The sequence below is a fragment of the Pelecanus crispus genome, chromosome 2 (genome assembly GCF_030463565.1).
Source record: "Pelecanus crispus isolate bPelCri1 chromosome 2, bPelCri1.pri, whole genome shotgun sequence".
NCBI classification, from domain to species: domain Eukaryota; kingdom Metazoa; phylum Chordata; class Aves; order Pelecaniformes; family Pelecanidae; genus Pelecanus; species Pelecanus crispus.
In genome coordinates, this window is record NC_134644.1 from 70,496,853 (window position 1) to 70,519,293 (window position 22,441).

The 22,441-nt window shown below is 40.5% G+C and overlaps 1 protein-coding gene across 1 annotated transcript in view; it reads right to left on the minus strand.

The window, feature by feature from the left end:
* Positions 1-22,441, minus strand: part of COL15A1 (collagen type XV alpha 1 chain) — a 165,774-nt gene that overhangs the window by 82,932 nt on the left and 60,401 nt on the right. The window contains exons 5-9 of the mRNA XM_075705876.1: positions 22,205-22,300; positions 12,200-12,326; positions 10,848-10,966; positions 4,926-5,054; positions 4,276-4,302 (exon numbers count right to left, since the gene is read on the minus strand). Coding sequence (XP_075561991.1) covers positions 4,276-4,302; positions 4,926-5,054; positions 10,848-10,966; positions 12,200-12,326; positions 22,205-22,300 — 498 coding nt within the window. The remainder of the gene's footprint in view (positions 1-4,275; positions 4,303-4,925; positions 5,055-10,847; positions 10,967-12,199; positions 12,327-22,204; positions 22,301-22,441) is intronic.

The window sequence follows — 22,441 nt, forward strand, 5'->3', positions numbered from 1 at the left end:
ATGACAAATATTGTGAAAACTATAATGCTCCACCAGAACAAATAGTGACAGCTCTTCAAATTTTCTGTCTCTAAGCCATTTGCTTATCTAAGAGGTAAGAAAGTCTTCATTTATTCCAAAGTTTCTGAATATGCTTACAGCAGGTAAATTCCAGACTAGAATTCTGCCTCTTCCCTAGCAGCTTTCAAACTATGAGAAAACAGACACTTGGAAGAAATCTACTTTTAATTTCACACAGAAGTGATAGTCAACAGAGAATAGTCAGATATGTTTGTAACACAGTACTGCAAACCACTGCCCTGAGTGCACTAAATCATACCATTGGCATTAGACTGTTCCCATCTTCTACTGAAATCCTTTTTACCCACCTGAATATATTCAATTCCTACCAAGTAGGATGCTTCCTGAGGACATGCATCTGACAGGGAGTGTGTGGTACTACATAGCATTTCACCTCATTTTCCATTCTAAACTTCACCAGTCAAATTAATCCCAAATAACCTTTCTCTATATGTTCATCTGATTTACACATAAAACACATATGCTCTTCCTACAGAGGCTTGATCATTGGCTAGAAAGAACTCCCACCGGCTTTAAAGTCAGTGCTATTATAAAGTGGTGGTATTTATGAATTCAGTTAGGGCACTGGAATAAAATCAGAAGGCAAATAAATTCTATTTTCCCTAATGGCATTTTGGGAATTACAGCTGTGACCCTGGACTCTACTGCTCAAGTTTTAGGGATGTACTAATTTTAAAGATGGGTTATATAAACTCATTAAGGAGACAAATGTATCTGTAAGACTAAAAGGTTTTTTTCTCCTATTATTATTTTTCCTGTAGAGTAACTGGTATCGAGTTTATAGAAAAGTGGCAAACACATGGCCGATATAAAGCTAGTGCCTAAGAATTTTACTGCTGAGTGAAGCCCCATCAATCCAAGAGAAAAGTTGCATAGGTATATGCAAGATCAGAACCCAGTTGCACATGGACAAAAAACTATCTATGAAAAATACAGGACAATGGTTCATTTCACAAGATGTAACAAAATGTCTATGATAGGAAACAGGATTGTTTTACAAGGATTTGTTTACAAGGACAAACCACTTGCTTTTGATGCATTTGAATTACATTTGAAGAATTTTCTATAAGACAATTCCCCATTATTTTGGTTTCATAGAATTTGAAAATGTTCTGCTTGAAAGTAGTCAGACTTCTGTTAATACAGAAAATGCAAACCTCTTGTCCATAAACACGCTACTGACACGTAACCTGAGTTTAGGCTAAATATTTGCAAAACCAGCCACATTTCTCTGAACATACCAATGTATGCAGGCACTCATGCAGGATCTGAATAATGCATCCCATGGATGACTACTGAATTATTTTTTTAATATCTTTAAACATACCAGTTTCATTTAAGGTTCACTGGCAGGGGGCAGGAAGTTCACAGTGGTGGTACATGGCGGTATACAAAAGGAGAAGCAGGCATGGTAATCATAGAAGAAGAAGAATAAGAAGAATAAGAATTGTTTAGGTTGGAAAAGACCTTTAAGATCATCCAGTCCAACCATTAACCTAACATTGCCAAGTCCACCACTAAACCAGTTAAGGGTAGAGGAGCAATTTCATGTTTCCTGGCTTGGTGGCTGGATTATTTAAAATGAAAGTAAAAACTAGGAATCATTAAGATTGGAAAGGACCTCTAAGATCCTCATTCCAATCACCAATCCAACACCACCATGCCCACTAAATCATGTCCCAAAGTGCCACGTCTACCCATTTTTTGAACACTTCCAGGGATGGGGATGCTACCACCTCTCTGGGCAGCCTGTTCCAATGCTTGGCTACCCTTTCTGTGAAGAAACTTTTCCTAATATCCAATCTAAACCTCCCCTGGTGCAGCTTGAGCCCATTTCCTCTTGTCCTATCGCTAGCTCCTTGGGAGAAGAGACCAACACCCACCTCACTACAACCTCCTTTCAGGTAGTTGTAGAGAGCGATAAGGTCTCCCCTCAGCCTCCTCTTCTCCAGGCTAAACAACCCCAGTTCCCTCAGCCGCTCCTCATAAGGCCTGTGCTCCAGACCCTTCGCCAGCTTTGTTGCCCTTCTCTGAACATGCTCCAGCACCTCAATGTCTTTCTTGTCATTAGGGGCCCAAAACTGGACACAGTATTCCAGGTGTGGCCTCACCAGTGCCGAGTACAGGGGGACAATCACCTCCCTGCTCCTGCTGGCCACACTATTCCTGATACAAGCCAGGATGCTGTTGGCCTTCTTGGCCACCTGGGCACACTGCTGGCTCATGTTCAGCCGGCTGTCAACCAACACCCCCAGGTCCTTTTTGGCCAGGCAACTTTCCAGCCACTCTTCCCCAAGCCTGTAGCGTTGCATGGGGTTCTTGTGACTGAATTGCAGGACCCAGCACTTGGCCTTGTTAAACCTCATACAGTTGGCATTGGCCCATCGATCCAGCCTGTCCAGGTCCCTCTGCAGGGCCATCCTACCCTCGAGCAGAACGACACTCCCACCCAGTTTGGTGTCATCTGCAAACTTACTGAGGGTGCACTCAATCCCCTCATCCAGATCATTGATAAAGACATTAAACAAGACTGCCCCCAAAACAGAGCCCTGGGGAACACCGCTCGTGACTGGGCGCCAACTGGACTTAACTCCATTTACCAGAACTGTCTGGGCTCGGTCACCCAACCAATTTTTTATCCAGCGAAGAGTACGCCCGTCCAAGCCATGAGCTGCCAGCCTCCCAAGGAGAATGCTATGGGAGATTGTGTCAAAGGCTTTGCTGAAGTCCAGGTAGATGACATCCACAGCCTTTCTTTCATCCACCAGGCAGGTCACCAGGTCATAGAAGAAGATCAGGTTGGTCAAGCAGGACCTGCCTTTCATGAACCCATGCTGTCTGGGCCTGATGCCCTGGTTGACCTGCACATGCCTGTTGAGCACACTCAATATGAACTGCTCCATAATCTTTCCTGGCACTGAGGTCAGGCTGAGAGGCCTGTAGTTCCCTGGGTCCTCCTTCCTGCCCTTCTTGTAGATGGGTGTCACATTGGCAAGCCTCCAGTCATCAGGGACCTCCCCTGTTAACCAGGACTGCTGATAGATGATGGAAAGTGGCTTGGTGAGCTCCTCTGCCAGCTCCCTCAGTACTCTCAGGTGGATCCCATCTGGCCCCATAGACTTGTGAGTGGCCTGGTGGCGTAGCAGGTCATTAACTACTTCTTCCTGGTTTATGGGGGCTCCATTCTGGTCCCCATCCCCATCTTACATCTCAGGGGCCTGAGTACCCTGGGGATGAGTGGTCTGGCTGTTAAAGACAGAGGCAAAGAAGGCATTAAGTACCTCAGCCTTTTCCTCATCCTTGGTGACAATGTTTCCCCCCACATCCAGCAAAGGATGGAGATTCTCCTTGGCTCATGATGACAGCTTCTGGGTGGGAAGTTCTTAGAGAGGGGAAAGATGGACTAAGTGGCAGCAACAGGTAATGAGTAAGCAAACAAAGAAGCCAGGTGCTAAAGCATCAACAAAGGACAGATATGCAACAGCAGTTGAGACACTCATGGAATATGACAGCTAGGGATTTGTGATTGTGTGCGTTGCTCGGCAATACTTCACCACAGAGGATGCATATGCAATCTATTGGCGGCTCATGGTGAACTGGCATAGAGATGGGAGCCATCTGGAGAAGGGAGGAAGGAACAATACAGGAAGATGACAGAAAATGTGACAGAAGAGAGGGTAAAACAGATGAATGCAGAGAAAGGGAAGCAGGAAGGGTGAAGCAGAATGTGCAGTTAAATTACTGCACAAGAGTTGAGGGGTGAGAGGTACATCTGGGAAATTAATAGCAGCTGTGTTTAGGAGCAGGCAACAAGGCAGCGTGTGTCTACGAAGGGTCAATGAAGCACTTTGTTTTGCCCTAGAAGCGGTCTGGGTCTGAGTATGTCCTTCTTCTGAAGTTCCTCTGCAAAAAAGCCAACCTCACCACAGCTGGACTGCTTGAACAGTTGCTTATGGCATGCCATGCCTCTTACTTTTCCTGCAACAGGGAAATCATAAATTTATCTTAGAAACCTGGGTCCCACTCTCTTGGCAACCTGAGGAAGTCAACTACAGCACCAGAGGTGCTTTCTAAACAGAGCACATGGGGAAAGAACTTTGCTGCTTAAGCTTCAGTGTAGCTGAGTCTGTGATAAAAAATGATGTTGGTTTTTTTTTCTTCAGTTAACCAAAATACGTATAAAGGAGTACTTACGGGTAATCCATTTTTACCAGGAATGCCCTAAAATAAAACATCTTTGCTAGAAAGGTAAACAAAACATTCTAAGAAAGAAGCAACAAAAGAGAACAGCAATTAACTATAGCTTGATGTGTCATGCAGTGACAAAAGAACAAACCAGAACTGAAACAAATACTATGTCACAGTGTGATCTGTTTTGCATGTCTGTTTAAATGGATACATCTTACGCTGATGGTTCAGAAGCATATGAAGTGTGAAACATCCTGGATATACAGAAGCCACTGAAGGAGGCATATGAGTTCTGAAGTCCAGCAGCTTTGAGCATGTTCAAACAATGACAGCTGGGGGGGTGGTGCAGCACTGCAAAGGCTGCCCAAAGAGTTTGCGGAATTACTGCTCTAAGAACGTTAGTATGTTGGCACATCAGTTGTTTGCCTTATGCTTTCTGATGATTGTCTCTCATCAGGCCCTTGTATAGCTGTTGACACATGTGCGAAGCAGATATGACACTCTTGACTTGATCTGGTGGGGCTAAAAACTCATCTTGTAGAAGTATAACTGATGACAGTGTGTGAGACTGTGGAATTTCAGTCCTTTACACATTTGTGATAAATAAGTATTACCCTTTCTAAAATACATGCCTTCTTTTGACAGAAAATACTCACAGGCTGACCATGTTGTCCAAGTTTCCCTGGAGGTCCAGGAGGTCCTTGATCTTTTCGCTGCACATCTTCTACTCCTGGCCTTCTTGGAGATCCTGTGGGTCCATCCTCTCCTTCCTGACCTTTCTGGCCCTGAGTTATTAAAATGTGAAATATGAAAAATGTGTTGCATTACTTTTCCCATTTTTCTCTCTGCTCCACGGTGCCCCCCCCCCCCCCCACACACACACACTCCCCGAACCCCTGCTTTGTTCAATGCAGTCAGAAACCTGTTAGGCACCATACAAACAATATACTCCATTCAGCAAAGGCAGTCCATATTAGACGTTATTCATGGAAGTACAAATAAATTGCTCACTGAGCTGGAAAAAATGAAAGCTGTTTACCTAGATGCAAATAACCACAGTCTAATTTCATATCTGCACAAATCTGCACAGTGTAAATCAATAATGTAGGTTTGAAAAAGATCAGTTTCACAAACTCAGTCTGTCTGGGAGAAAATTGTGAAAGTTAGAAAGAGATGTTTAGGAATGCTTTAGTCAACTCCCCTGAGATCTACAACTCTAACAAAAGAGGGTTACATATCCAGCTTGGTTAAAAAGGAAAGTGACAGAAGATGAAATGAGGAAACTGATAGCAAAGAGGAAAAATGGGCAGGAAGCAAGAGCAAAAAGTTGCTAAGCATCAGTATTTGGTCAAGAGAAAGTAAGAATAATAAACAGAGTGATTTAAATACACCAGGAACAAAATAAACCCTTTCAGTGTTGAAGCTAGAACACTAATGCATGTTTAAATTAAAATCCACTATACAGGATGGAACATTTAAGTAATTTTTGTATCATATTTTGAAAAAAGCACTAGGATTTACTCACATTTTATAGCAGCAACGAAGTATTTTGTGTTACATTAGTAGCTAATGACACTAGGAGGGCCGTAATATAGTAACTGCCCAAGCATTTTAACGTTAGCAGGATGACAACTTTCAGCAAAGGAGCTGTTAGCTGATTTGTTTAAAGATCTTTCTGGATTTTGTCACTAGGAAAGTTCCCAAAGACCAGAGATTGTTTCATCTGGTCTCATTAGAGATTTTTTTCACATCTGGAAAAGTGTTAGAAGAGAACCTAGTTAACTAAGCTGTGGGTAAGATCATAACCTGAGTGAGATAACAGGATTGTTGATACAGATTGTTAGAGTACTGAAGGAGTTAGCAGATGTTATGGCAGGACCCCTCTCTCGATCATCTACCAAGGGTCTTGGGTAAGTCCCTACTGACTGAAAGCTAGCAAATGTTATTCCAAGCTACAAAAAGGGTGTGAGGGAAGACCCAGGGAACTACAGACCTGGTAGTCTAACCTCAGTTCCTGAAAAAATTATGGAGAAGATTATACTGAGTACTGTTGAAAGGCATTTAAAGAATAATGCAATCATCAGGCACACTCAACATGGGTTCGCAAAGGGAAAGCCCTGTTTAACTAAGTTGATAGCCTTCTATGATGAGGTCATCCATCTAGTGGATGAAGGGAAGGCGGTGGATGTAGTTTTTCTGGGTTTTAGTAAGGCTTTTCATACTGTCCCCACAGCACCCTTCTGGACAAGTTGTCCAACTGTGCAATGAGCAGGTTCATGGTGCACTGGGTGAAGAACTGGCTGAAGGGCAGAGCTCAAAGGGTTGTAGTAAATGGGGCTATACCTGGCTGGTGACTGGTCACCAGCGGTGTTCCTCAGGGTTCAATTCTAGGGCCAGTTCTGTTCAATATTTTTATCAATGATCTGGACACAGGGGTCGAAGGCACCATTAGCAAGTTTGCTGATGATACCAAACTGGGAGATGCTGTTGACACTCTTGAGGAGCAAGAGGCCTTGCAGAAGGATCTAGATAGATTGGAGCATTGGGATATGATTAATGGGATGAAATTTAACAAGTTGAAATGGTAGATTCTGCACCTAGGAAGGTGTAATGCCAGGCACAAGTCTAAACTGGGAGAGGAGTGGCTGGAGATCAGCCCTGCAGAAAGGGATCTGGGGGTGCTGCTTGGCAGCAGGCTGAGCAGGAGTCAGCAGTGTGCCCTGGCAGCCAAGAGGGCAAACCGCATCCTGGGGTGCATTAAACACAGTATAATCATCTGGTCAAAAGTGGTGATTATTCTTATCTATTCAGCATTGATGTGGTCTCACCTTGAGTACTGTGTGCAGTTCTGGGCCCCACAATTTAAGAAGTCTGTGAAGGTCCTTGAATGCATCCAGAGCAGGGCAACAAAGGTGGTGAAAGGGCTGGAAGGCATGCCCTATGAGGAGCAGCTAAGGACTTTGGGCTTGTCTGGTTTAGAGAAAAGGAGGCTGAGGGGCTACTTCATTGCTCTCTCCAGCTTCCTGAGGAGGGGAAGTGGAGAGGGAGGTGGTATACCTTCTCCCTGGTATCCAGTGATAGGACGCATGGGAATGGTTCAAAGCTGCTCCAGGGGAGGTTTAGACTGGACATTAGAAAGCATTTCTTTACCAAGAGCACAGTCAAACACTGGAACAGGCTTACTAGAGAGGTGGTCGATGCCCCAAGCCTCTCAGTGTTTAAGAGGCATTTGGACAATTCCCTTAATAACATGCTTTAACTTTGTCGGCCTTGAATTGGTCAGGCAGTTGGCCTAGATGATCATTGTAGGTCCCTTCCAACTGAAATACTCTGTTCTGTTCTGTTCTGTTCTATTCTGTTCTATTCTATTCTAATATAAAATTGAAATGTGGACACAATGAATGCTAAATCAGCATGTTTTTGTCTGGCAAATAGGTCACAATTTTCTTTATGTGTGCTTGATAACATTAACAATGTTGATCCAACTTCAGCAAATTTTCCTGAGGGGCACAGAATCATAGAATCATAGAATGCTTTGGGTTGGAAGGGACCTTTAGAGGTCATCCAGCCCAAACCCCCTGCAGTGAGCAGGGACAGCTTTAACTAGATCAGCATGTGTCTGAGTTCTATGCAACATTGAAACAAATAATGCTGTGCCTAATCAGTGTCACACATATTAATTGGATTACAAAATGCATAACTGGTACAATGGAGATCTTGTACAATGGTAAACTTACAGGAGATAGGGACACTTCTACTATGTACTCAGAAAGACCAGTTTTCAATGCAGTAACAATTTTTTAAATTATTATTTTCTAAAAGATTTTTCATTAGCATATTGTATAAGCATCTTTGGTATCTATGTAGTGAAAAAGATGTGGAAATTGGAATAAATTCAAGAAGAAACTTGTAAAGATGAGTAAGTAGCAAAACTACTTGTCGCAATAGATTTAAGCTTTTTGTGTCACACTACTTAAATCAAGACTGGATTTTTATTTAAGAAAAATAGCCCAATACTGAAAAAAATAGAATCATAGAATCATAGAATCATAGAATGCTTTGGGTTGCAAGGGACCTTTAGAGATCATCTAGCCCACCCCCCCTGCAGTGAGCAGGGACAGCTTTAACTGGATCAGGTTGCTCAGAGCCCCATCCAACCTGACCTTGAATGTTTCTAGGGATGGGGCCTCCACTACCTCTCTGGGCAACCTGTTCCAGTGCTTGACCACCCTCATTGTAAAAAATTTCTTCCTTATATCCTGATTGTAAGAACAATGGTTCATCCTGACATTAAAATTGCTGCTTCTAGAAAAAGTGAATGCAGGCATGAAAATATTAGAGGAGTCATTTTTGGAAGTCCTCCAACAAATATTAAAACCTTTTGTATGTCAGCTCCAATCGATGATCCTTAATCTAATGTTTTGCCATTTGTTATAATTTACCACAATAAACAAAGAACCGCTAGAAGACCCTGTAAGGAGCAACCTTAAACACTTGAATAAAACACACAATGTAGAACTTTAGAATAAAAGTTCTGTCATTCTTGATGCTGTATTTTTTTCGGGCAAACAGAAGCAGTCATAACGGACTGCAGTTTCAAGCAATATGAAGAATGAACTTTTGGCGTAGGAGTCACAAAGGCAAGAAGAAGGAAAGGTTGTTATTTATTTTCTGCTTAGAAAAATCTCTGGTGGCTGTTGGATCAGGAATGTTAATTAATGAAAAATGTACTGCTAGCTGATTATTTTGAAATATGTCAACAAGTAGGGCAAGTATTTGAGTAGCTGGAGCCTTCCAACTCACAGGATTCCAAATGAGGGGCATATGTAATTTTAATTTGCAGAATCACACGAAATTCAGGGTACACATTACCTTGTAAATGCAATAGGAACAATATATTTCAAAGCCCAGTATCTCACCAGGGAGGGTGACTTTGCTACATATGACATAGCCACCCCCTTTGGGGTTTCTAGTACCTGCAGTCATGTAGGCTGGAGTACTCTCTATTTAGGAGTTAAAAGGGCTGCCATTTTTCTTAACACTGTGTGAACCTCAAAGTAGAGACAGGCTACAGCCTTGCATTTTCTCTTAATTTCCTTGTCTAGGAGCCAGTCCCGCAGGAGTCTACCCAAAAGGAGTATTTAATTTTATAAGGGATTTGACAAAATATTATTTTGAAAATGTGACTAGACTCAATGCTTTGCATGTAATTTATAGTTATTCCTGGTCCTGGCAGAATTGAATTGTCAATTAAATCACAGCCCATCTTTGTCAGATTTTCCTCTCTAGTGTACAACTCACTTGGTGGTGGCACACATACTTTCTAGAATCTCTTTTTCCATCAGGTGGGATCCTGAAAGGTATTCCTGCTTGGACGCTTACAAGACAGCCTGACCAGAATTTTGGGAAGGCATCTCTGGCAGGTGAAATTTGTCCAGATATCGCCTCTTCTAGAGTGCTTCTAAAAAATGTGCTGGCAGCCTAGAGAGAAGCTAGGCATGGCTGTAAACAGCATTTACTTATGTAACTGCTCTGAGACAGACATGAGTAATACAAGGACCCCAAACAACTTTACTGACTTGCCTCAACTTTGATCCTTTATCAGGTCATCTAGAGGTGGAAAGGTTGTTCAGTCTTAATATTTTATTAGTCAAAACATCTTTTTATTGTCAATGCCAGGTAAGCTGCTGGCACTTTTTTAATGGATTTTTCATCTCTGGGTGTTAACAAATGCAGCTGTCAGGAGGCAGCATACGCTGCTTTCTTACAGAAATAACTAAGAGTTGTAGACACTTTTCCAGTGCAATCCATGCAGTCATCTCCTTGTCAAGACATGGAATATAGGAATAACCTCTTGGATGGTAATTCAAGGTAAGACTGGATTTATTAGGGGATAATTCACATGCACTATACATTTTCAGATTAGTCTACTATAAATTTTCAGATTAGTCTGTGGGCAACTAAGGAAAGCCAGTGATATACATTTTAGGCATGGATTCCTCCAGAGTTTAGTGTGTTTTAGTGTTAGTCTTCTCTTTGCATCATCTGATAATGAAGCACTGTGATAATGAAGTGCTGCTTTGCACTTGGTACTTCGCACAGAAGCACTTGGTGAGCACTCAAAGGGTGTGATTTTAAATCTGTTTATATGCCATGCTTCTGAGAAGGAACCAGGACTTTCACATGCAAGGCAGTTACTGTAAGACCAAGATGCCTGCTTTTAGGGAATAAAAATTGTGGGCTTTTATGGTGAGGATTTACATTGGTTATATTCTTTCTTTGTTACTTTTGTAAATGCAAAACAAAAAAATGCAAAACTGAAAGAATAAATTTGTTTTCTTACTCAAAAACCTCAGGCCCATCTCCATGGTTATAGATCCGAACTTCTGCATAGTGTCAGTGCTTTTCAGTCTGATGTCATGAGAGGACATTCAAGAATTTAAAAAGTAACTTCTGTTTTGGCATGCTGCTAAGATGGAATTGATAAAGGTACCAACTCAGAAAAGCACCTAAAATTCATATGTTTTCCTGCTTTTGGGACAAAAAGATAAAGCATATGATAAACCCATTGTACAGACCTCCTCTCTGCTTACTCCTGGCAAAACACTAGCACCAGAGCCGCCATCTTCTCTGAAGATTCTCTGTGTGATAGTGGTGGACTCACTGTTGCCTTGTCCAGTTTCCATGACAGCTGAATCTAAATAAAATAATCACTTATTAATGAGAGACAGAGCAAAATAAAACCCACCCAGAGGTATTTATCAGAGAACAGATGCTGCAAGTTGTATCTAAAAAGAAATTATTTAGATTATGACTAAAATACATTCCAAAGATTAATGTTAGTGAAAATTTTTAATAGAAAGAAAAAAGAGAAAAGTGCAAATAAAATTATAAAACAAATGTTTATTTTAAGGACAAAGACTGTATTGCATCATCTTTGCCTCAAGCTCTAGTCTAATGGTTGCCTATTTTTCATCTAGATAACATAAAAAATAAGAGGTATGTACAACATCTGTACTAACCAAAGTATGTAAGAAATTTAAATAGGAACATTGGTTTTGGCCTTATTAAGTTAACTAGCTTTACTTTTTGTTTTCTAGGAGTGCACTGAAATTATCTTACTAGTGGAGGACTGGATTCCTCAGTGCATTATGCCCTGCTTTTATTACTTTGCTGCCTACACTTGCATCTGAAACACCCCATTGGTGCACTAGGCAGATTCACATCCTTTGCAGGGAATGTAAGTAGGATATAGTTGTTTATTCAGTGGTGGTATTCAGTTTTACATGAAAGGCTGTACTTCACTATAACAAAAGGTCATCAAATTAAGCACTCATCTTAAATTCTTTTTAAAGGTGTCACATGGCTTTACAGCCAGTAGCACTATTTGCAGACATATGTCCTGAGAAGTGCCGTGCTTCTCACTGACCTGAGCAGAATGAAGAGGATTTTTATCCTTTCATTCCCTTTGCCTAACACGTGCACTTTACTGGAGTGTTGTAGAGTATCACAGCAGCAGCTCCTCAGGTCAGTTTCTTCATTTTATTCAATTTTTTTCTTTTCATTTTAAAATATAAACCATAGTTCTGTGACTGAAACTTCCACAGTATAGAAGGGTAAATCTATTCTCTGCATGTTTAACAACGACTGAGATAAACACCTATATGGAGTGAAAAGTGAGAGATGTGTTGAACGGTGGCTGTAGTTGCTATTAAATTGCAGTCTAACACACAGCAGTTTCAAAGACAAATGTTTGATGTGCCAATTCTTTTCTAACACACAGGGTGTCCAAACCCATAGGATTTTCCATTCCTGGCAGCACCCAAAATATGACAGTGGCTTTTCATACACAGGGAAATGACAGACCTAGAGAACATAAATTACCTCCCCTCCCACCCCCAGAAAAAAAAAAAAAAAAAAGATGCAGTGCCTTGTTCTTTAAGTTTAGGTGCTTCAGAGGTTTCTTCTGATCTGTGATTTCCAGAGAAATCATTTTCTTCCAAATAAGACAGTATAGTTGGGGGGGCTTCCACTGGCTCAGCCAACGTATCTTCAGGCTAAAAAAACCCATAAAATCCAAAAGAACTGTTTAGAGAAAAGGGTTATCACATATTTTAAAGCAAGAATCAGTAGATTACCTTCCCCAAAGCACAGTAATCAGAACTACCATGTGTATGAAGCAAAACAGAAATCTAGATCTTTCCCACTTACTGCCTTGCCATTATCTATCCTTACTCTTACGCTGCCCTTAGAAGCATTAACTGTCATTACTATCATAAAAACTGAAATTTATTAACGGCCAATATATACACCCTCTTTCATTTACAAGTTTTTATTTCACCTTCTACTTCATTTTTCCTGTTTACAGTACACATCTACTTTCTGCTTATCAGCAGATGTCACACTAATTTTTTCAAGATTTTGAGAAAGACTAGCACAATACCTTTGAACCCCATTCCTCCAAACCAAGTGATGTACACTTGACAAACCCATAGAGAGGGAGAGAAACACAAGGAATGTACAGTTATTGCCACAGGTCTAAGAACCTAGAGCTGGCTGGTACCCACACTTCCCCATGCTGGCTGTGGGTGAGCAAGAGGTGGCCATTTTGATAATCTGGTATCGGCTGCATGCAGGAATGTAAAGTGCCTACTCCCTACTGGAATTAGAGACCTGGAAAAGTGCTGTCTCAGTGTAGTGAGGCGATTACTTCATGCAAACCTGCATTTGCAATTTAGATAAAATTTAAAAGTGATTATTTTGCCATGGTAACCTGGAGCCGACTTAATGGGCCAAGCATCCTGGTCTTGAACCAGGTTAAGATGTGCCAAATAGAATAATAGGGCTTGCTGAAATAGTTCCTGAGCTGTCAGCAAAAAAAAGAGAGGCAACATCTTTGGCATGATTTTTATCCCACTGGTTTTGTATCCTTATAATTGAGGAAAAGTTTCAAGATGCTTCTTGTTATTAAGAAACATACTGAAAATAGGCTTTAGGGTTCTGTTTGAAGGGGAAATGAAATCTTTTGCACAGTGGGCCAGATCTGATCCCCACTATAGCTGACAAAAGTACTTTCAATTTGATTTATCTGCTCCACTTGAGAAAGAAACAAATGCATGTTTCCTCTGCTCTTATTTCTAACTATACACCTTGTTCTTGACATTCTGTGTAGTAATATTTCAATTAATCTTTAGAGGCCAATAAACCTTTTTACACAGCCTATTTATTGGAACCGTAGTAAACTTACTGTGTTAAGCTAGTCATATATTACAGGGTTTTGTGTTTTAAAATCCTTAATAAGACTGGGTCTTGGCTACTTTGAGAAAGGAGGACCAACTTTTCCCTTTAAATGCAATGTCCAGTGACTTCCCTCTTCTGATGCAGAATAACGAATACTTCAGATGAACAGTAGAAAATAATTCATACAATTCAGAATGTGCTCAATTGTACAGTCTCTAAAGCATTCCTGATGTTTATTTCTCACTGCAAAGATAAATAAAGCAACAGTAGGACAAAGATTTAAATGCTTCATCTTGAGAAATAATTAAAAAAAGCTATAAAATAGACCCCCACACACATAGTATTAATAAATATCCTAAATCTAACCGTCTGCACTAGAAAACAATGGGAAAAATAGAGATATGTACTTGAAGATAGTACAAAACCAACCCAAACCTGACACTACACTCATAAGAATGTCAACTTGATAGATAATAATGATTACCGTCTTGATAGAATTGTATGAATTAGGATAATGAAAAAAGTACATTTATATTTTAGTGAAGCAACTGGACCCCCCCCCCCCCCCCAAATCTCTTGAAATAATCCCAGTCAGTTTAGACATGAAGACATATCTGTAGAATAAAGAAGCACTATCTAATAACCACGCACAAAGGCTAGTGATTAGCATCAGCCAATGGAGTTGAAAGGATGTGTCTAGTAAAAGAATGGTAGGATGGGTATCCTCTACTTGTCCACATGTACGCCTTCTGCAGAAAGCCAACGGGGAAGTGGATTAGGAGATTACAAGTGGGCATTTTAGTATCTCCTCCTGCCCCACAGAAAATAAACCGGCATGCCACTGCGTGTGGACTGCCCACAGCAGTCTTCCTTACAGAGCTATATTAGTATATTTGTATATATATACAGAGCAGTATTTGTATAGGTACAGCAACTCAGAATTCAGTGAAGCACTAAGTCCCTTTGCTTTCTCATCTGCAGCTAATGAATAGGAGGACACTACAGAGAGGACAGCCAGTTGCAATCTAGCTCCTGCAGGGGACTGAACTCAGAACTACCTAAAACCAGAGTTAGAAAAGGTTATTCCTGCATCTGTGCATAAAACCAGATTCAGCACATTTTTTTGCTGTCCTGCCCATCTCAAAACTTTTCCCCAGAAGAGAATGCTTCTTGGGAAACTCACAGATATTGATTTGTCCAGATTTTCTGTCCTCTGATGATAAGGAAAAGACTCTCTGTGTCACCTAGACCGTGTCCTTGTAGTTTAGGCAGCTTCTTTGACAGTTCTTAGCACCTATACATACACCCCAATTCAGACACTGAAGATTTTCCTCCCTCAGGAAAGGTCCAGAATTTACAGAAAGCCCTCAGTAATAGGAGAGAGGTCTGATGTGGGTGCAGCAAGTGCTGGGATCTTAATCACTTCCTTTGAGGTGATAGTAGAAAGAGATATTCCATACTTCAATCTACATCCTCTGTTTCTTCATTACATGCTGTTTTTTTCTTATGTAGGCCTTCTATCAACACTTGTTTTAGCATTCCTTAACTGAGAACACAATGGCTTCCATATTTTCTGAGAGACAACTGTGCAGCCTAAGAACAAAATGTTTAGGCTGTACACATGATTTTCAAGGAACTTGTTAAGCACCACATTGCCTGGTCTATTAGGAAATATAAAGGATGCCACTGATGTATTCACACTGTTGGGGACAAGCCTTCATTCTGGGCCTCTGTAAGACCACAGCAGGTCTTTCCAGGCTCTCTGGTCTCTGATGTCTGCCTTTTGTGTTCAGGATGTTGTTCAGAATGTAAGAATGGAATTTCTTGAATGCAACCTTTGTCGCCACAGGCACAACAGCAAGATAAAGCTTGTGTAAATGTGACTTAGGAATCACTCCCTTGGGAAAGAGCAACTTCATTGTAACTTTTTCCATGCTGGACTTCATTCTCTTGCACTAATGATACATTTTCTTTGGTATTCTGTCCACTCTATGTCCAGCCACAGGGGACGTGAAAAGACATAGAGAAAAAATGGCGCCCAACCCATGTCACTGAGTCGATTCGCACAGGCTGAATGGGCACATGGAAGAAATTTTAGTTGGGAGGAACTTCTCGAGGTCATGTAAGTAGAACACTCATGTAAGTAGAACACTCATGTAAGTAGATCAGCTCAGCCATGACTTTGTCTAACCAAATGTTGAAAACTTCTAAGGATGGAGATTTGATATCCTCTTTGGTGACCTCTTTGGTGACCTGTTCCAGTGCTGCACTATTATTCTATTGAAGAAAGTCTTCCTGAAATCCAGCTTGAACCTCTACAACTACAACTTGCAACTTTTGTTGTCGGTCACTACTGAGACAATTCTGGTTCCATGCTTGGTTGTGTCAATACTTTTATAAAGTGTGTGTGTCACTTCTGTAAAGACTGCAGATTAAACAATGAGGGACTAGGTTATTGAAAGGTAAAATCTGTTAGTGGATTTTGTATTTAACTCTGAATGAAGAAACAAGGACAAATACAGAACACCAAATACTAATACGCAATCCAGAACATACTTTAGAATCCCCATGAAAAGAATTTAGAACTTTTCACATTTCTTGTGATCAGTGAGTGGATAATAAAAAAAATTAGTTTAAAAATGGCAAAACTCATTTACTCTTAGATTATTACAGTTACTCTAAAGCCAAAAGAACAATCCACATCACTACAGACTGGCCAGCCTCACTTTGATCTCTGGAAAAATCATGAGGCAAGTCTTCTTGGAATATGTTTATAGGCACATGAAGGAGAAGAAAGTAACTAGGAACCATCAGCATGAATGCTGATGGGTAAATTGTGCCTGACCAACCTGATTGCCTTTTGTGATAAACTGACTGGATTTGTGGGTGAGGAGAAAGTAGTGGATGTCATCCACCTTGATTTTAGCAAAGTTTCAACACTGTCTCTCATGATATTCTTGTATCCAAGCTAGGACATCACAGTCTGGATGGGAGAGCAACAAGATGGGTAAAAAAATAGTTGGATGATGGAACTCAGAGCATAGTGTTTAATGGGACATACTCATCGGTCCATCCTGGGTTCTGTTCTGTTTAATATCTTTACCAATGACTTGAGGAGGCAGCAGAGTGCTTGCTTATAAAGTTTGCAAATAATGCCAAAGTGGGAGTTGGAGGTGTATCAATTAATATGTTCAAGTGCAGGACTGCCATCCAGAGGGACATGGAGAGGATGGAGGAATATCCCAACATGAACCTTATGAAACTCAGCAAGGACAAACACAAATTCCTGCACCTGGGAAGGAAGATCCCCTTGTGGTGACACCGGCTGGGGACAGACAAACCAGGAAGCAGCTCTGAAGAGAAGGATCTGGAGATCTTAGTGGGCAGTAAGCTGAATATGAACCAGCAGCTTGCTGTGGTAGCAAGGAAAGCTGTGTTAACAGGAATCCGGCTACATGCTTGTAGGTCTAGGGAAGAGATTATCCCCATTTATTCAGCACTTGTTAGACAACATCTAGAATACTGTGCCTGGTTTTGCCCCCTATTACAAGACAGCTATCAATAAACCAGTGTGAACCCAGCAGATAGCTTACAAGACAGACAAGGGGTGGAGCATTTGTCGTGTGAGGAAATGCTAAAGGAACTGGTCTTCAGCCTGGAGAAAAGGCGGCTTATGGGACACCTAGTGGCAGCCTACCAATACATACAACAGGGTTCATCAATGATGCGGAGCTAGGCTCTTCACAGTGGTGCTCGGCAGTAGGACAAGTGACAATGGGCATTAAGGTGAAACAAGAGAGACTCTGATTGGATATAAGGAGAAACATTTTCACCAATGAAGACATACCTGCATTGGAACAGGCTGTACAATGAGGTTGTTGCAGTCTACATCCTCTATGTTTCCAAGACTAGAGTGGAAAAAGCTGAGAAAAGTGTGATGTGACCTGACTGATGACCCTGTTTTGAGCAACAGGTTGGACTAGATGACATTCCTTCCAATCTGAAATATTCTATGATCCTTGACTGTATTTTTATGATTTTTAGTTCATAAAGATGTAAGGTTAATGAAACTTTCCTGGGAAAAAAAGCCACACAAACCCAGTACTGCAACACACATGAAATGGCTTGAACACTTGTGAACCATTAATGAAAACTGTTGTCCCTACATTTCCTTTCTGGCAGTGTCTTTCTGACATACAAAGTAGTTCAGGCTATATTTTTCTGAAGATTCCTGTAGATAAGACATGCCAAGGACAGTTTTTGGCTGAATAATCAATTAGCAGGGAATCCACAGAAAATTTCTTTATGAAGAGACACCTCTTCTACAAATGTTAAACCATCTTTTTTTGCTGATTTACTGAGGCCTTTTTTGCTGATTCACAAGGCCTGTTAAATGGAAACATTCTGAAATAGTCCAGAGAATGCTATCCATTCCTACTGCACAGTACTGAACTACTTAGAGGAAAAATACTGATTAGGATATGCACCATCAACATGGCTAAGTGTCTTTATTCAGAGATTGCATTTTCAAGTATGACCTTTGACTTGTTTCATTCCAGCTCAGCATAGCAATTTACTTCGAAGTGCTGATTTGGAGAGTTTATTCAGCTATTTTTCAGAGTAGAAGATAAATAAAAACTTTTTCAGAAACATCTGTGAGTGACTGTACTGATTGTTGAATTGTCATTTGTTTCTCTCTCTTGTTTAATGTTTCTATAGAATAAACCCATTAAAACTCTATGGGCAGTCACTCTGGAAGGCGTACAAATTCCGTGAGCCATTTGCATTTAGGCTTTTCTAATCTGGCAATAGCATTAAACATTTTGCTAAAGGACACTACATATTTATTGAAATGCTGGCATGGCCTTTTGCAGTCCACAGACATTTTAGAAAAAACACATGTGTGATTCAAGGAAATACTTTCACATGAAGTTCTTGCATTTTGAAGAAAATAGTCACTTACTGGCCTTTCAGGCTTATGATTATTTGCCTCAGAAACCTGTGTATCATCATCCATTCCGTGATTGGCTTATACAAAGAGTTACTGTAGTAGTAACTGGGACTGCACACAGACACAATGAAGATTGTTTCTACACAGTCCAAGAAATTGACAATCTGCCACCAAAAAAGTGTCTGTAGAACAAAAAAGAGCTATGAAGAGGCTTCTTTCTTTCCTGTTTTTGAAGGGTGATAATCTGCCATATATACATATTTACTTTATTAACATTGTGGTGTAGCACTTCAGAGAAAATTATTTGTGTACTTAAAGCATGGTTAAATGTCCCAGACAATCTTAAAAAGATTTAACAAGAAAATTAAAATAATATCAAAACAGACAATAATTTGTAGAGAAATTAAAATAAAGTAAAAGTATTACAGCTGAACGGAAAAATGTTTGCAATGATATGATCATTGATGAGCAAGTGTGTCTTTGAGAGGTGCATCAGAAGAAGGTATACTTTGCCTTTTCATTTATGACATCCACAACTTCATCATTACCAAATAGTAAATTATATTCTGTTATACTTTTTCTGTGACATTTTTCCTTCTGGGCATTGATTCTAGCTTAATTATGGAATTCAAGTGAACTGTAGGCAACTTCTAGGCCTTCTGAAGAAGGTGTGACATTGCTGTATTATCTTGACATTGTCAGATCTTGAAATGACATTTTGGCACCCAAGACTGATGTCATATGTTTGGAAAATCAAAGGAAAATGTCACATTTTTACTCCCTGGTATATAGTGATGAACAATAGCTATTACACTTTCAGGCCCCTTTTCATGTAAATCATAGATGTGTTACTAATTTTTTAGCAATGTAACAATAACACTTGCTCATTAAAATAGAAATTTTCTACCTTTTGTACTCTGCAGCAGTGAATAATATGCTGAGATTATGCTGAGAAACAACATTCTTGTGTGCTGGTTTTGGCTGGGATAGAGTTAATTTTCTTCATAGTAGCCAGTATGGGGCTATGTTTTGGGTTTGTGCTGAAAATAGTGTTGATAATATAGGGACATTTTAGTTACTGTTGAGCATTGCTTACACGGATTCAAGGCCTTTTCTGCTTCTCACACCACCCCACCAGCGAGTAGTCTGGGGGTACACAAGAAGGTGGGGGGGGACACAGCTGGGACAGCTGACCCCAACTGACCAAAGGGATATTCCATACCATATGATGTCATGCTCAGCATATAAAGCCGAGGGAAGAAGGAAGCAGGGGGCATTCAGAGTGATGGTTTTTGTTTTCCCAAGTAACTGTTACACATGATGGAACCCTGCTTTCCTGGAGATGGCTGAACACCTGCCTGCCGATGGAAAGTAGTGAATGAATTCCTTATTTTGCTTTGCTTGCATGTGCAGCTTTTGCTTTATCTGTTAAACTGTCTTTATCTCAACCCATGAGTTTTCTCACTTTTACTCTTCCGATTCTCTTCCCCATCCCACTGTGGGGGGAGTGAGACAGCAGCTGTGAGGAGTACTTAGTTGCCAGCTGGGGTTAAACAATGACATCTTGCAGAAGGAGGAATAAAAGCCAAAAATTCTACTATTGCTGTGTGTAATTTTGAACAGTGTAGTAATTACAAAGATTATTAAACAGAAACTTAAAGCAATAGCTAAAAGAATTTATTTTTTTCTGAATAGACTAGATAAGTTAGACATCCTTCCTGAATTAGCTGCAGTTGTATCCAAATGAGAAAAAGTGAAAGCACAATAAGATTTCATAGGTTAAAATTTGTGGTGTGATGCAAAATGGAGAGGAGTCATCAAGGCACCAGGTGATTTTGCTGCCATTCAGAAGAACCCCAGCTGGCTGCAGAAATAAGCAAACAAGAATCTCCGAAGTTCAGCAAAGTAAAATGCAAGTCCTGCCTCTGGTGAGGAATTACCCCATGCAACAGTACTGGCTGGGGGCCAACTGGCTGGAAAGCAGCTTTGCAGGAAAGGATGCTGGTAGACAAGTGGAAGAAGAGCCAGCAGCATCCTGGTCTGCATTAGGAAGAGTATCACCAGCAGGTTGAGGGAGGTGATCCTTGTGTATTAAGCAATGGTGAGACCCCCGTCTTGAGTACTGTGTCCAGGTCTGGGCTTACCAGTGCATGGACATATTGGACCAAGTCCATCAAAGGACCATCATTAAGGAACTAGGGCTTTTGACCTATGAGAAGAAGACAAGAGAGTGAGGGCTGCCTCAAAAAGAGAGGGCTCAGTGCAATCTTATCAATGTGTACAAAATCCTGATAGGAGGGAGTAAAGAAGACAGAGCCAGACCATTCTCAGTGGTAGCCAGTGAAGGGAAAAGAGACAATGGACACAAATTAAAATACAAGAAATTCTGGTTCTACATCAGAAAAAAACTACACTGGGACAGAGAGGCAGTGGAGTCTCCATCCTTGAGGAAATCCAAAACCCGCTGGTACAGAGCAACCTGCTCACTGAGCAACCTGCTGTACTTGACTCTGCCTTGAGAAGGGAGTTGGACAGTACAACCTTCAGAGATTGTCAGCTTTCAAACTCAGCTAGTCTGTGATTCTGTGAAAAGCACAAGGCAGGACAAAAAGAGTTTAATGAGCTATATGTAAAAGGCATAAACATTAATAATAAATCTCTTTTCAAACACATCAGGAGCAGGAAGCCAGGTCAATGCACAATTAAGTTGTAAAAAGAGTGTTCAGAGAATTTTAAGCCATAGCAGAAAAAAAAAAAAAAAAGTTTTTTACATTCTTGTCGCCCATGGAAGAGTTAAAATTCCTGCAAAAGATTATTCTTGGGAAACTCAGCAGAGGATATGTCTAAAACTGAAGTCTTTGTAAGAAAAGGGTAGGAAACACACTGACTAAGTGAACGGCAACAAATCATCACAACCAAACAGTATTAACCCATGAGTTCTGAAGGATTCAACAATGAAAGAGCTGAAGAATCACGGAAATGTGAGCATGGTTTCTGTAAAGTTGTTTCTCAAAAACCTACTGATTTTCTCCAAAGAAATCAATGAGAACCTGGATAAAAGAAGAATGTTTGGTATAAGCTGCATGGAAAGCTTCATTGTGAGGAATGGACTAGAACATTTATTTCAGTCTGGCACAAAAAGAGGGAGAGAACATGATGTGATAGGAATCTCTAAAATCACAAATGTTATGGTGACTAAGGAACAACTGTTTACTCTGTCTTCCAGTAGAGTAACCACCAAATAAAAGCTGTAGTTAGCATGTTCAGAAGGGCAAGCAAAAGGTGAAAGTCCTTCATAGAACATTGTCATTACATAAGCTAAGAAACTCTGCAGCAGGAACATGAGGATGGTAAAATTGCCATGGGTTAAAAAAACAAAGCAAGAAATTCAAGGGCAAAAAACTCAGCTGAGGTCCTCTAAACACAAACAGATACACTCGTGGCTCAAGCATTTCCTGAGATGGAAATTGTTGCAGAGTAAAAGAGTGTTCCCAGTAAGTGTTATATTTATGTTCCTGATCTGTTATTATACTCTTCCCAAAGTACTGGTTGCTGATTGTTGTCAAATATACCAGATTTTTGATCTGGCATGGTGCAGTCATTCTTATGGATGGGTGCATGTTGTTGTCACAGTGCCTTTGGAAGTTGCCACATATGAAAAACTAGTGACAAAATTCAGACCTTGCTATCTAAAAAAGTAATATTAAACCAGAAATGTAAAGCAAATAAATCAAATAAATTTACCCTTATGGGAAGATGAGAAGGTGCAAGGACTTCTTGTGTCTCAGAAATACCTTCATGTTCTTGAATGCTGCCATTGCCGCTGAAGTCCCCTGAAGCCTGTGTAAAACCCAATCATGATAGCACGTTCATAAAAGTCAGGGGAAAAAGTATGATTGCCAAGGAACTGGCTACTTCAATGCAGTTTTTGGGTTTTGGGTTTTTTTTTTTTTTTTTTTTTTTTTTTTCAGTTGGTGAAGC